The sequence below is a fragment of the Nyctereutes procyonoides genome, unplaced genomic scaffold (assembly GCF_905146905.1).
Source record: "Nyctereutes procyonoides isolate TBG_1078 unplaced genomic scaffold, NYPRO_anot_genome, whole genome shotgun sequence".
Lineage (NCBI taxonomy): Eukaryota > Metazoa > Chordata > Mammalia > Carnivora > Canidae > Nyctereutes > Nyctereutes procyonoides.
In genome coordinates this window covers 20335015-20348603 of record NW_026575046.1, presented here as the reverse complement: position 1 = coordinate 20348603, position 13589 = coordinate 20335015, and the positions used below count along the sequence as shown (strand labels likewise).

General features: G+C 35.5%; 1 protein-coding gene across 1 annotated transcript in view; it reads left to right on the top strand.

The window, feature by feature from the left end:
* OXCT1 (3-oxoacid CoA-transferase 1) overlaps positions 1-6560 on the top strand; it is a 124959-nt gene extending 118399 nt beyond the window's left edge. The window contains exon 17 of the mRNA XM_055325101.1: positions 4401-6560. Within this exon, the coding sequence (XP_055181076.1) occupies positions 4401-4442 (42 nt within the window). The 3' untranslated portion in view covers positions 4443-6560. The remainder of the gene's footprint in view (positions 1-4400) is intronic.
* The last annotated feature ends 7029 nt before the right edge of the window (positions 6561-13589 follow it).

Genomic DNA, 13589 nt, shown 5'->3' with positions numbered 1-13589 from the left:
CTGGAAACAGGAACTAGGCTAGGCTAGGCTAAATTAACTCGAAAATTTGAGCCACACACGTGGAGAAATGGTACTGCCTTATTTTAAACTTATCTATGACTTATGGCTTTCTCTTTGATTAACTTTGATGCCTGATTATTCCATCCATTGAACATATTAGAGTGTTGAGCTCTGACATTGACTTATAGTCACAAAATAGTATATCCTGCATTTAAAGAAAAACCTAGTGCATAAAAACTAAGATTTATAAAGCACATAATACGTTAGGGGAGTATACATTTAAGAAATCCCAAATCTCTTTTTAAAATGAAGAGAATACTATTATAACATAATCACTCTTTAAGTGCTTGTTAATGAATCACTGGTCTCCTACCTAATGGGAATTGAGAGGATGGCTCAGTCCATTTGAAGTTAATCAAAAGTAAAGGTGAAAAGTCTCTGAAAACCTGCAGGAAAAGAATTTGCTTCTCACATACCTTTTTAAGAAGGGATCTACTACTTAAAGTGAAATATATTTGTAATGGGAAGAAATTTGCCGCTACCCAAACTAGAGAAAGCAATTTAACAAAACTTACTCGATAAATCATGCATATATTTCATAGACCTCTTCCTTAGGTACTACATGCTTGGCTGGTACCTATTAGTGCATAACAAATGTCTGTAAAAACAATTTTGCTGCATAATTCATTATCCACATATAACTGTTTCTGGTCCTGTATGAGGGTCTTTGTCTATTAACCTTTTTTGAATTTCCCTTTGGAAAAAAGAAGTCTGACAGCAATACCTAGCACAAAAAGCACATCTTTAATTAGCTTTTCAGTAACCCCTGGGGGGAAAAAAGAGATTTGTTTATACTTGAACTATTTAGAATTCCTTACTCCAGTGATAAAAGCAAACAATTCTTGCATATCAGCTCTTCTTTGTATGTTTTCCCTCTGCGGATAAGTTAACCTCTTCTTCATAAGGTAACCATTTTGAAATCCACCTCATCTTCAATTCTTTGCTACAAAGGAGAGTATGCAAAGAAAGGACCCTTACTATCTTTTTTTTTTTTTTCCCATTCATATATAAGTAAGTCAAGATGAAAAAGGTAGAGTTTTACAGTATTTGCTTTTTTTATTTTCTTTTAAGTGGTAGTTTTCATGTCCGGGTGCATCGAAAAATACCTCTGGTTTCTGTTTTAGTACCATATCACCCCTCCTTTTCTTTGGACATTGACATGTAATCGTGTTTCCTCCAAATTAGGCTGTTGAAATAAAAATGTTAATTTGTATGTTAGCATTGTCCTGAAAATGAAAAGGTGTGGTAGCAGCTGAACCATCTCAACAAAAGAACTCGCTTTTGAGGATCTGATGATCAATGGCATCTCTTTAGACCCTGACAGATGAAATCACATAGAGCAGATTGTTTTTCTGTAATGCTAGAGACTGGAATGTTCTAATTAATAATATGTTCTGTGGAATAGCTGGGTTATCGATAAAATACATTTAATCATAAAATTACCTTGAAGATAACATTTCCTTACTTGATAATTCAGAAGATACTTCATGTCATACTTTAGAGGCTATTCCATATGATTATTACAGTATGGGCAGTATTTTAGTCTCTATGTGACTTTATATAAGTTAGTCAGAATTTCTTCTTGAGAAAAGACTCAGTCTTTGCTGTGTATCTGGTAATAAACATTCTAGAAGGGAATAGTTAGACAACCAGGTTTTTGCATGATAAAAAGGGGGGGGGCAGGTAAAAACCTAGGTCAAAGTAATTTTGAAAATGTTTAGCTAACGTCTTCTCATACTAAAGCTGTGACCAGCTAATGAAAATGTCAAATTTCTGTATATCATTCAGTGTGTTACTGCCAGTTACTTGATGTGCCAAAGTAGAAAGAAAAGGGGAAAGTGATATCCCACCACTTAAATTGAATTGTCTCCAAAGTCTCTCTTTCCACTGTGTAGTTAATTCAAATGGTTATTCATTTCTTTCTTCTTTAATACATGCTTATGTTACATAAAATAGTTTTATGTTTACTTTATGTATAGTTTAAATAGTTTTTCTTTACCATATATGTCTGTGGACTTTTTTTGAAAGAATATTTCCTTCTGTTTTTTTTTTTAATTAAAAAATGTTTTTAAATTTGAGTCCATATTTGAACATCATATGGTAAAATAAACTTCCAGAGGTCATTAGTAATCCCTGATTATTTATTAAACATCCAGTTGTGTCCCATATTGAGTTATGAAATACGAATAAAATAGAACAAATTGGTATAGTTCCTATTCCCAAGGGCCTCGGTCTAATTAGGAATACACCTAAACCACCAGTGGCAAAAAATTAAATAAGAATACTGTTTGTTTATATGTTTGCAGTGAAATATGAAAGAAGTCAGCTGTAGATATTCTTTGCTAAGTTGAATAAATTTATACTCAGTACCTGTTATGAACTGACATTATACCAGAATTAAACAGTATACCATTGGGATTTCAGTGGACTGGGAAGACAAATTGTTGGCTTACTTTCTATGCTTAAATCATATAGTCTTATGCCACCCTGTAGATCACCTTAGTGGGATAATCTTGCTTGAGCTTAAGATGAGCTTAAGATGTTGATGAGACTGTGAGAGAACAAGATGAAAAATGGTTGTTAGGTAGATGTTTTTCATTACAAAAATAGGCCAAATCAATCTACATAAAGCTTCATCTTTTTCTTTTTTCATAGAAGTCAGAGTCCACATTGAGGATACAAATGATAGTAAGAACCCAAAACAAGGTCAATATGCCAAGGAAAATTATCAGATGTTTAGTTTATAAAATTAAGATGTCCAGTTTCCTTTTAAAGGAAATGGCACAAAGCATCTATTGGAAATTATCTTTTTCCCAGAAATATAGTTTTATTTCATTAAATTATTTCTACAGATGCTCTGTTGTTTAAAAAAAGAAAATGGGTTGTTTGTGAGACACACTTTCTAAATACTCAAAGCCATATGCCTTTTATTCTTTTCAGTAGAGTTGAAGATCTGTGCACATGTGGGCTGTGATTTTTGTCTATTTATTGTATGTCTATTATTTTGTCTATTATTATATATCTGCTCTTGGAACTGGCAAGTCTGAATGAGCTGTCATTTATTTTAAGCTATATATGAAGCCATTATTCTGATCATGTCATTCTTTGAGTAGAAAAATGGAAAAGGGGGCATTAACTCTTGACATTGTGAAGAGTTAATACAGAAACAATTTATAAGTGAACTAAAAATATTTAACCTCATCACAGCCAAATAATTGCCTACTCCTTCTATTTTTAATACTATCTTAACCTCTATTAAAACCGTTCTTCTGGTTTTCTGAAGCTTATTTAATCCTTGATTCATTCCTTTGTTCATTAATTAAACAAAATGTTAACTGTTTATTCTGGAAGGCAGAGTGCCAGGTATGCTCACTTCCATCACTTCATTCTTGAGGTGCTCAAAAAATCATTTGAATTCTAATATCTCTTATTGTGCTTTACATGGGCACTGTTCCTTACTAGGATTCAGTGGATATTTGCCAGATTGAACAGAGACATCTGTACCTGGCATTACACCTTGAAAGATACTAAGTCAAAAGATACAGTCAAAATTAAGCTAAACCACTTACAGTTTGGCTAAGTTTCTTCTTCCACCACCTCTACCATTGATCTAGACCTGCCCTCATTTTTCTCTGCTTCAAGGCTTGTAGGAATGCATGTACTATTCTGTATATTGATAATTATGGTCAATCTTTAATATTTGTAATGCTATTGCCTCCTTTTTAAAAACAACTTGGAATCTTTTTACTGCCTTTATATCATTTCCATTCTGAATATGAAATTTCTGATAAAATTTGCCGCATCATACTTCTCTTCATTTATATATATCCAGTTTATCCAATGACTATATTGTTTCTTAGCAAAATTGTGAATTGATGACTTATTTTGATCATTTTAAGACTTGTGCTTTCCTCAGTGTCTTGTTTTAAGTAGTCTCAGAGGCATCAGTCTCAGAGCTCAGTGATCCATTCAGTGGAGAGCTTGGTTATCTGAACCCTTTATTGTCTCTGTCTGCTCCTTCTCCACCCCCTATTTGTTGCCAGTCTTAACAATCCTTAATTTAGGAACTATAATGTGCAAAAAGGTTGCAAACTACTGACTACACAATATGTAAACAGAAAAGTTGTCAAATTGATTTAGAATGGAAACTAATGAGGAAACGCTCAAAATGTAAACCGAAAAGTCTGTCTAGTTGATTTAGAGTAGAAAATAATGAGGAAACTCTAGGTGATGTCCATGGCAAGGCTGTTTGTTGCCAACATCATTCAAGTTTGGAGATGTTTATGCCATGTGGTTATTTTTACAATTTGGTCATTTTTTTTTTCTCTTTCTTTTACTAGGTTTCACCAAAACTCATGCCAATGCAGCAGATCACAACTTGAGATGCGGGATAGACATTTGTCCCACACTGCGTGTTTTTCATTTTAATCACATAGGATTTCATTGAAAAGATATCAGTAATCATAATTGTATGTCTCATGAGCAGTTTTTGACTAGTTTTCTTCAAGCATTTTATACTACATATGGCCATATAGACTTTGTTCTCTCAAGTGTGCTATGACATTTAGTGAAAGACAAAAAAAATATATAAATGATTATCTTACTTGTTTTGTAAGTGCTGAGAAGGCTTATCTTTACAGTTGGTGCTCACATTGGATTTATCTTTGTCTTTTGTGATAGGTACACTTAATTATACTCAGATGGGCCCTTAGGAAGACTTTCTTTGATGTTCTTTTCCTCCTAACTAAATCATAACATGTAAAAAAAAGAATGAGGGAGAAAAATAACTCCACCCAGAGTATACCCAAGGCAGCAGTGTACTAGTTTTGATTGATAACATATGTGTGAATTTTGAGTAGGAGACATGCTGTCATAATGATAATGTTTTTCTTTTGGCCTCTTGTGACTTTTCTTTTAGAGCCTCTGATTTTGTGATTGCATCTTATTTCCCTAAAGCATCCCTTCTCCTCCCTTATTTGTATAACTAAATGGATGTGCAGTAAGGCAAACAGGAACATCTCTGTATAGAAGAAGTAACTGGTTTATAGGAGAGACCAAGGGGTACAAGGTCTTTTGGTGCTGCTGTCCAACCAAGAAGTTGCTTTTATAAACCAACCATCTGTGCTTTGCCAAAAACTAAGGTTTATCATGAGAAGAGGGTTGTAAACCTAAATTGATTTAGTCGGTTTTATCATTTTAAAATAGTACAGTATTTGTGTGTATTCAGAGGGGTCCCTAAGAGGCTTTCTCCATGTTATTGAGGCCTAGTGGGCTACTTGTACAGACCACCTCTGAGGCCACAAGGGGCTGTGGGGTAATTTATCATGAATCCAGTCACAATAACAACAGAATTAAAAATTATTTTTTCTTTCTTTTCAAGCTCTCTTATTTCTGTTTCGAAAAGTTTCTAAAGGGATCCCTGGGTGGCGCAGTGGTTTAGCGCCGGTCTTTGGCCCAGGGCGCGATCCTGGAGACCCGGGATCGAATCCCACGTCAGGCTCCCGGTGCATGGAGCCTGCTTCTCCCTCTGCCTGTGTCTCTGCCTCTCTCTCTCTCTCTCTGTGACTGTCATAAATAAATAAATAAATAAAAAAAAAAGAAAAGTTTCTAAATATTGAATGCCTTTTTCTACAGAACACAGTTCTTTTTTCTGCTTAGGCTATTTCCTTGAATAAACAACTTTTAATTTAGCTTTATACAAATAGAGGACATGCTGATGAGCAAGTCAAGGATTTGAAGAACAGTGAATTTTTATTGTTAAAAGAATAAACATGGTGAAGTGGGTTGTGTAAGGAAGTTGTCCTCAGAAGTGTCATCCTTACCACCCGTTTGCCCCAAGGGATACTCTAAGCTCCTGAGTATCAAATGGGGGAAAGGTCTAGATAGCCTAAAAATGGGTCAGACATCTTGTCCTCTGGACAGAGGTAGGCACATAGTGCAATATATCATTGCTCTGGCACCAGATAGAGGAATTTTATGCATATTTTTGGGTGATGGTTATCATTAAAACTCACCCAATCTTCAGGTAGAACTACAATTGTGTCATGTATCATATTAGAGGGGAGAGAGGATTTTTTAGTATCACACTCTCTAATATAGTCTTAACTGACTGGCTATAGGATTGAAGGCATATCCTCCCAGTACTGATAAAAAGGACTCTCTTGGAATTTGTGAGGCCCAAAGAATACATATCTGTTAGAATTATAATTTGGAAAAATGTGTGTTATTGATGGTTGCTGTATTTGCAGACTTGGTTGATTATAATTCCAATCCATTACTTGAGGATAATGTGATTTTAAGAATGTTCCCAACTTTGAGTGGTAAAACCTAAGTAGATGACTTTATAAGAGTTCCATAGATATTGGACACATTAAGATATAGTGTAAATAATCCAAACTGATGTAGATCACTGTGATTGTCCTTTTTCTTGTTTGGGAAAATATACTAGAGCTTAATGGAAAGACCAACAATAAATCGTTCACGTACTTTACTGCTTCTTATCAAGTTGTTGCTTTTTTTTTGTTTGTTTATCTCACCAAAGAACATAATTTCTCCTGAAAGAATAAATGAAATGTGCATCTGTCACCAACACTCCCCTTTCCCCTTCTCTCTCTGTCTCTCTCACAAATGCATACATACACACATCCTGCCAGCTAAGGTCCATTTGGACATGAAGAAGCTGAAATACAGGTGCATTGAGTTCTAAGTAAGGAGCATCCTAGTGGGATTTGGGTTCTTGGTTCTCAATATGCCTCAGGCCAGCTTCCCTCCAGCCATGCTTTTGTATGAGTCCACAAGTCTCCCATTTCACTTGGGGTGGGTCTTTGTCGGTTTTTGTCATCTGCAACCAAAGTATGAACTCAAACAACTTTTGTACTTCTTGAGTCTTGGGAGGGATCTGGTCTCCTGCAGAGGTGATACAGACAGAATATGTGTAAAACTGCAAAAAAAAAAAAAAAAAAAAGAGCAAGTACCTGTGTTACCAGTGGGTAGGAAGGCTGTGGTTAGAGGTTTTCTTTTTTATACATTGTCAGTATATTCAACACAACTTTGAAAGTTATTCCAATGGAAGTATAGGCAGAGATTTATTCAGTGGATGGTTTTCTCAGCACTAATCTTTTTCTCCCAGGGTGCAATCTTCAGTTTCTTAAACTTACTTGCAGATCCTCCGTCTTTAAAATAGACAGTATCTACTGCTTTTCACTATGGCTCTGCATGGTATAGTTAATATTCTATAAAATTAACACATAATATATTGATTAATACATTAGAAAATGTTGCAAAAATTCTGATAGATTTTTTAAATGCTGTGTCATAATATTATCTTGGGACAGAATTGTTCCCATCCTTTTATTTATTTTTTATTTTTTTTCCATCCTTTTATTTTTTAATAACTACACTGCCTTCTCACTAATTTAATACTAAATATTAAAGTGGGTTTAAGCATAAATATCGCTAAATGTCATATGATCTAAAGGCATGTCTGTGTGGCATACACTTGAATTCTCTTGTTTCCATTATGTTAGATATGTCTGTGAAATCACCTAAAGACACCCTTGACACCCTTTATGGACCATGCAGCACATTCTATGAGAGGGATGCCTACACCAATCCAGATAACTAGTTAATAAGACAATTTCTTCTCTCAAAACCATAATCAAACAAAAATGATATTGGGTTTTAGAGGTTAAATATGCTTGATTATCATGGTCACTATTGCCTCTACTGGGGTGCTACTCTGTCTGGCCCTTGTAAATGACCTCAGGCAACTATCCTTGGCCTTCTGCACCATGACCCACACTGAGTCCATGGGAAACACTACTGTTTCCACTGACAACCTATTGGAGCCCGGGTACCTGACATAGTCATTTTATTTCTTTGGCTCATTCCTAGGCATTCTATCTCTTACTCTTTAAATTTTTTAGGAGGAAGTCGGACACCAGTGCAGAAGCTCACATGCAAACTCTGATGTTCCCTTTGAAACCCTTCTTTCTTAATCCGGGCAAAGGAGGCAGCATCTCCCACCTACCTTCTTGGCATTAGAGTACCAAACAGCTACTTCCAAATTTTCTCCATAAATACTCCTCTAATCTCCAGTTTCTAAGCCCCGTATGCAGTCAGTGTAAGAGTTTAAGAGTTGTCTAACTGGTTCTCAGCCAAATAATGGTTCAAAATGTATGCATAGTGGCCTCACTGGAATGTGACATACATTGTGTGTGTGTGTGTGTGTGTGTGTGTGTATTTAACATCTTGTATATTTTTGTAACAGATCTATGACTTGTCCATGGTAGGTTTCCAAATATGTATATTGAATCAAGTTCCTGTTGAGAACATGAGGTGATAGTAGGCCAGGCGTAAGGATTTCCCTCAGCTAAATAATTAGGTAAGACCTCTACGGAAGAGATAGAGAAAGACACAAGAGATGGAGTCTAGAGACTACAACAAAGGAAGTGATAATCACGTATATTTGTTTAGCATTTCATACTTTACAAAACACTTAGAATATGCTGGCTAGCTTATTTCATTCTCACAGTAATCTTCTAGGGAGACATTATTACCTCCATTAAAATTAACTTCATTAGTCTGAGAGAAGTAATGTCCATCAATTCTTTAATCAAATTAGCCTTTCAAAGCTAATGTTGGGTTTTGCCAAGGTAGTTAATGAGATGTGAATTAAATCCCCTGAATAGAACTAGATTTGTTGCTCTCTGGTAAGCTATAAAACAGAGAGTCCAAAACCTTTAAACCTGATGGAATAGATCTTGAAGCTTTGTTCTCCTTGTTCATACAGCTCTTGTGTACAACTCAGTTTATAAGAAAATGGGTAGTTGTCAAAATATAAAGGATAAGGGCACCCACTAAATGAAATGTCACTGTGGAAGACTTGAAATTACTGAGATTGCTTATATGAAAGGCCTTGTCCTGTGTAGGCAACCACAGGTAAGAATGCTCACCTGGCATCAATAGGAGGGGCTGATGAGCATTGCTTCATTTCTGAAACTAAACACCTTTCTGAAATTTAGTTTCCTGGGCATTAACCTTTATCCATGTTCATAGTCAGAGTTGTGGTACAGATCCATTCAGTTGAACTCCAGAGAGGAGGTTGAAATTGGCAGCCTGAAAATAAATGTTTTTGGTGACATGGAGGAGAGTATCTCTCAGTGAGATTTAGTGCCATTCCCTTCACTGAGGAAGAAAGGGTCCTTGGAAAGAAGAAAATGGGTCACATCACTGGAGCCTGTGGAGCTATTAGAGGTAGGTATAGAGCTGGGAACACCTGAGAGCCATCAAGACATATCATATGAGAACATCTGTTACTACCCTTTCTTTGAATATGAGATACCACCAATTTTTTTATTGTAGTAAGAATATTTAACATGAGATCTACTGTCTTAAAATTATTGTTAACTGTAGGTGCAGTGTAGTACAACAGATATCTAGACTTATTTGTCTTCTATAAATGAAACTTATACCCATTGAACAGTAACTCTTCATTTCCCCCTTGCCCCATTACCTGGGAGCCACCATTCTACTCTCTGTTTCTATGAGTTTGACTGTTTTAGATACTTTCTGTAAATGTAATTGTGCAATATTTGTTCTTCTGTGACTGGCTTATTTCACTTTGCATAATGTTCTCTCAGTTTATACATGTTGCATATGTCATGTCCTTTTTTATGGCTGAATAGTATTTCATTGTATGTATATACCATATTTCCTTTATCCGTTTATCAGTCAATGCACATTTAGGTGGGATTGCTGGATCATATATTACTTTTAATTTTTTGAGGAATGTCCATACTGCTTTCCATAGCAACTGCCACCATTTTGCATTCCCACCAACAGTTTACAAGTGTTCTAATTTATTCACATCCGCATCAATACTCGTTTTTTTTTAGGTTTATTTATATTAGAAAGAGAGCGCACATGCATGTGAATGGGGGGAGGGGCAAAGGGAGAAGGAGAGAATCCCAAAGCAGACTCTCTGCAGAGCATGGGAGTCCAGTGCAGGGCTTGATCACACAACCCTGAGATCCTGACCTAAGCCAAAATTAAGAGTTGGACATTCAACCAACTGAGCCACCCAGGTGTCCCTTGTTTTTTTTTTTTGTTTTTTTTTTTTATTTTATGGCTATCCTAATAGGTGTGAGGCTATGCTTTATTGTGGTTTCAATTTGCATTTCCTTGATTAGTGATAATACGTATCTTTTCATATACCTGTTGGCAATTTGTATGTTTTCTTTGGAAAGATGCCTATTCAAGTCCTTTGCCCATTTTTTTAATTGGGCTACTTAAATTTTTGCTGTTGACTTGTGGAGTTCCATGTATATGTATGCATATATATATATATATATATATATATATATATATGCATATATAGCCCCACTATTCAATTTTTGTTTTTGTTGCCTGTGCTCTTGGTATCATATCTAAAGTCATTGCTAAGACCAATGTTTGGACTTTCTATGTTTTCTTCTAGGAGTTTTAGAGATTCAAGTCTTAAGTTTAAATCTTTAATCCATTTTGAGTTGATCTTTATGTATGATGTGAGATAAGGGGCCAATTTTATTCTTTTGTATATGGATATCAAGTTTGTGTATGGATATCAAGTTTTCCCAACACTATTTGTTGAGACTCTCCTTTCTCCATTGTTATTCTTGGCACCCTTGTTGAAGATTAGTTAACTATATATGCATGGATTTATTCTTGGGCTATTCTGTTCTGTTGGTCTGTGTACCTGTGTACCAGCATCAAATTTAAAATGCATTATGATTGCATTTGCTTTTTATCATTTATACATTTTATTGTAGACATATTAAGATTTTTTTAGCCTTTCAGTCTCAGATGAGTTTGCTTAGTATTTCTTCTTTGTATTTAAAACAAAGAAGAGTTGTTAATGGATGCTTTATTCAGCTAATAGATATCATGAGCCATTAATGGCCCAAGGCAATCCACCTGTCTTAAAGTGTGTGCATTTATAGTCCAGGTGCTTCTCACTGGGAAGGGTTCAAATTGTCCAGGGGACAGGATAGGGGTGTGAATCAGGTCAGAAGGGTGGGAGGGAGCTGAGGTGCCTGCCTCAGCTTCGTCCAGAGCAGTAGGGCTGCCAAAAGATGAAGGAGCCAAGTCAATTGTAGGATACTGTCATTTGTGAAATGCATTCCAATTTCAGAGATGTTAAAATGTGGGAAATTATTCATCTTAGAATCACTAAATTTGAGGGGGTCATGTAAGGGCTTTCTCAATTAGCATAATGTTTTATTTAAGAATATGTTAAAGAAACATTTTATTATGACTTTTAAGTATATACAGAACTGATTACAAAGACTCTTAGGGACCTCCTTTCTGAATAGGAAAGAATCAATGATTGTATTGGCATATATGTAAATGGTGCTTTAAAAAGTTCTTCCTAAGTAGTCAGAGTGCTTATTACATAATCTTTCTATCATGATTTGCCTTCCAGGTAATTCTCTATGTTCTTCTAGACTCTTATCCTTTCCATAAACAATATTTTTGTCCTATGTTACACATTTACCCTAAATGTGAAATGTTTTCATTATTGTAATTAAAAGCTTTTAATGTATCACAGATATCCAAATACATGAACACACATATAGAAGGCCAAAACATTTGAGGATGCACTTACATTAAGTCAGTAGTATCAAACTCTAACAAAGCTTTAACAGAGAGATCAATGGTATTTAAGATGAAATTTCTGTTAAATAAATGTTTGTCTCTTCCCCCCAGCTTCCACTCAAATTCATATGTTGAAATCCCAGTCCCCAGTATGATGATATATGGAGGGAGGTAGAGCCTTTTGGAAGTAATGAGGTTTAGAGCAAGTTAAGCAGGTGGATCCTTCATGGAGGGATGAGTACCCTCATAAGAAGGGGCCCTTTTCCTCTCTGCCATCTGATGACACAGGAAGAAAACAGCCATCTGCAAATGAGGAGAAGGGCCCTCATCAGACGCAGCATCTTGATCTTGGACTTCCCAGCCTCCATAACTATGACAAATAAATGTTTAAACCATCCAGTCTATGGTATTTATTATAGCAGCCTGAACTAAGACACATATGATGAACTTGGTGAATGCTCAGGAAGATAAAGAATTTAAAAGAATCAAAGTATGGGGAAAGAATAAAGTACTTGGAATATTTAGCTGAACAAGAGAAGCTAAAAGAGTGATTTAATAAGAACTTAAAGAAGTAGTGTTTAAAACTATTGAAGAATGCCCTCAGTCCAAGAAAAGAGAAGAAAAGGAGGGACAAGGAATTTAATATAGACATTAAGCAACATTTCCTGAGAGTGAGATTTTAAAGAATAGGAATTAAATTACTTGCCTATTTGCTCATTCATTTATTAATTTAATTGGTAGGAGTTGAAGGGAGAGAAACAGGAGAAATATTGTGTAGTCTGATTTAAAGGCAGTCTTAAATCTAGTTTCCTAAAATTTTGATATTCAAGGAAATTTCTATGGGCTTTATAGTCTAGATTCTCTTTTAGATCTAATAATCTAATCTCATAATCTCAAGAAACCTATTGACATATGCTCAGCAAACTTGTTAATTTTTGGTGATGGGGTGAATAGAATGAATGAATTATTGAAAAATCCAGTTGCACAGGATCATATATTTCTGACTCCAAATAACAGCAAATAAATACTCAACTGGTTTGAGTTATGACAGTAATAATTTGGGGGTCTCTCTTTCTATTTCTTCTTATCTCCCTCCCTTTCATTTTTTTTCTCTTAGGTTTTTATTTTAACATCTTTTTTGAGCACTTTATCAGGTCCAATCAGTAGACATTACATGGTAAATTGAACGGAGAACTTTTAATGTAAAGAATTGTTAATTGTAACAGAATTTGAGTATTGAAGAATTAGCTAGTAAGAAGGAAATAAGTCTCAACAACACATGAGTAGTAGGTTTAAGGATCAGCCATAACTCTGGGTTTGAGGGTGATAAAACATGAGAGACTCCTAACTCTGGGAAACAAAGGGTAGTGGAAGAGGAGGCGGGTGGGGGAATGGGGTGATTGGGTGACAGGCACTGAGGAGGGCACTTGATGGGATGAGCACTGGGTGCTATACTATATGTTGGCAAATCGAACTTCAATTAAAAAAAAGTTCTATTGACAAAGCTTAATGTCATGCTAGTTGGCAGAGGAGTACTATTTGCAGGGCCCACTCCCATCGTCTTGGAGAAGACAATGAAGAGTACATTTGGAGCTGAGAGGCTCCAATTGATAACTGACATAAGTACCTGCTGTAAGCAAGCAGTGTGCTGGGTTCTAGGGATCTAGCAATATGAATGTAAATAGCTCTTAATGAGATAATTACACTTAAGAGTAAATTTATAATTGTGCTTAGTTTCCCTTTTCTATGAAGAAAAAGTATGTGCACCATGAGAGACTGTTTAGAGGGGTCTTGAAATTAGATTTCATACTTACCTCTGTTCAGCCCATCCTTAAATATGTGATAGGTTGTTCAATAAAATGTGTAACCATGTTTTGAAAAAAAAGCTGAAGTGA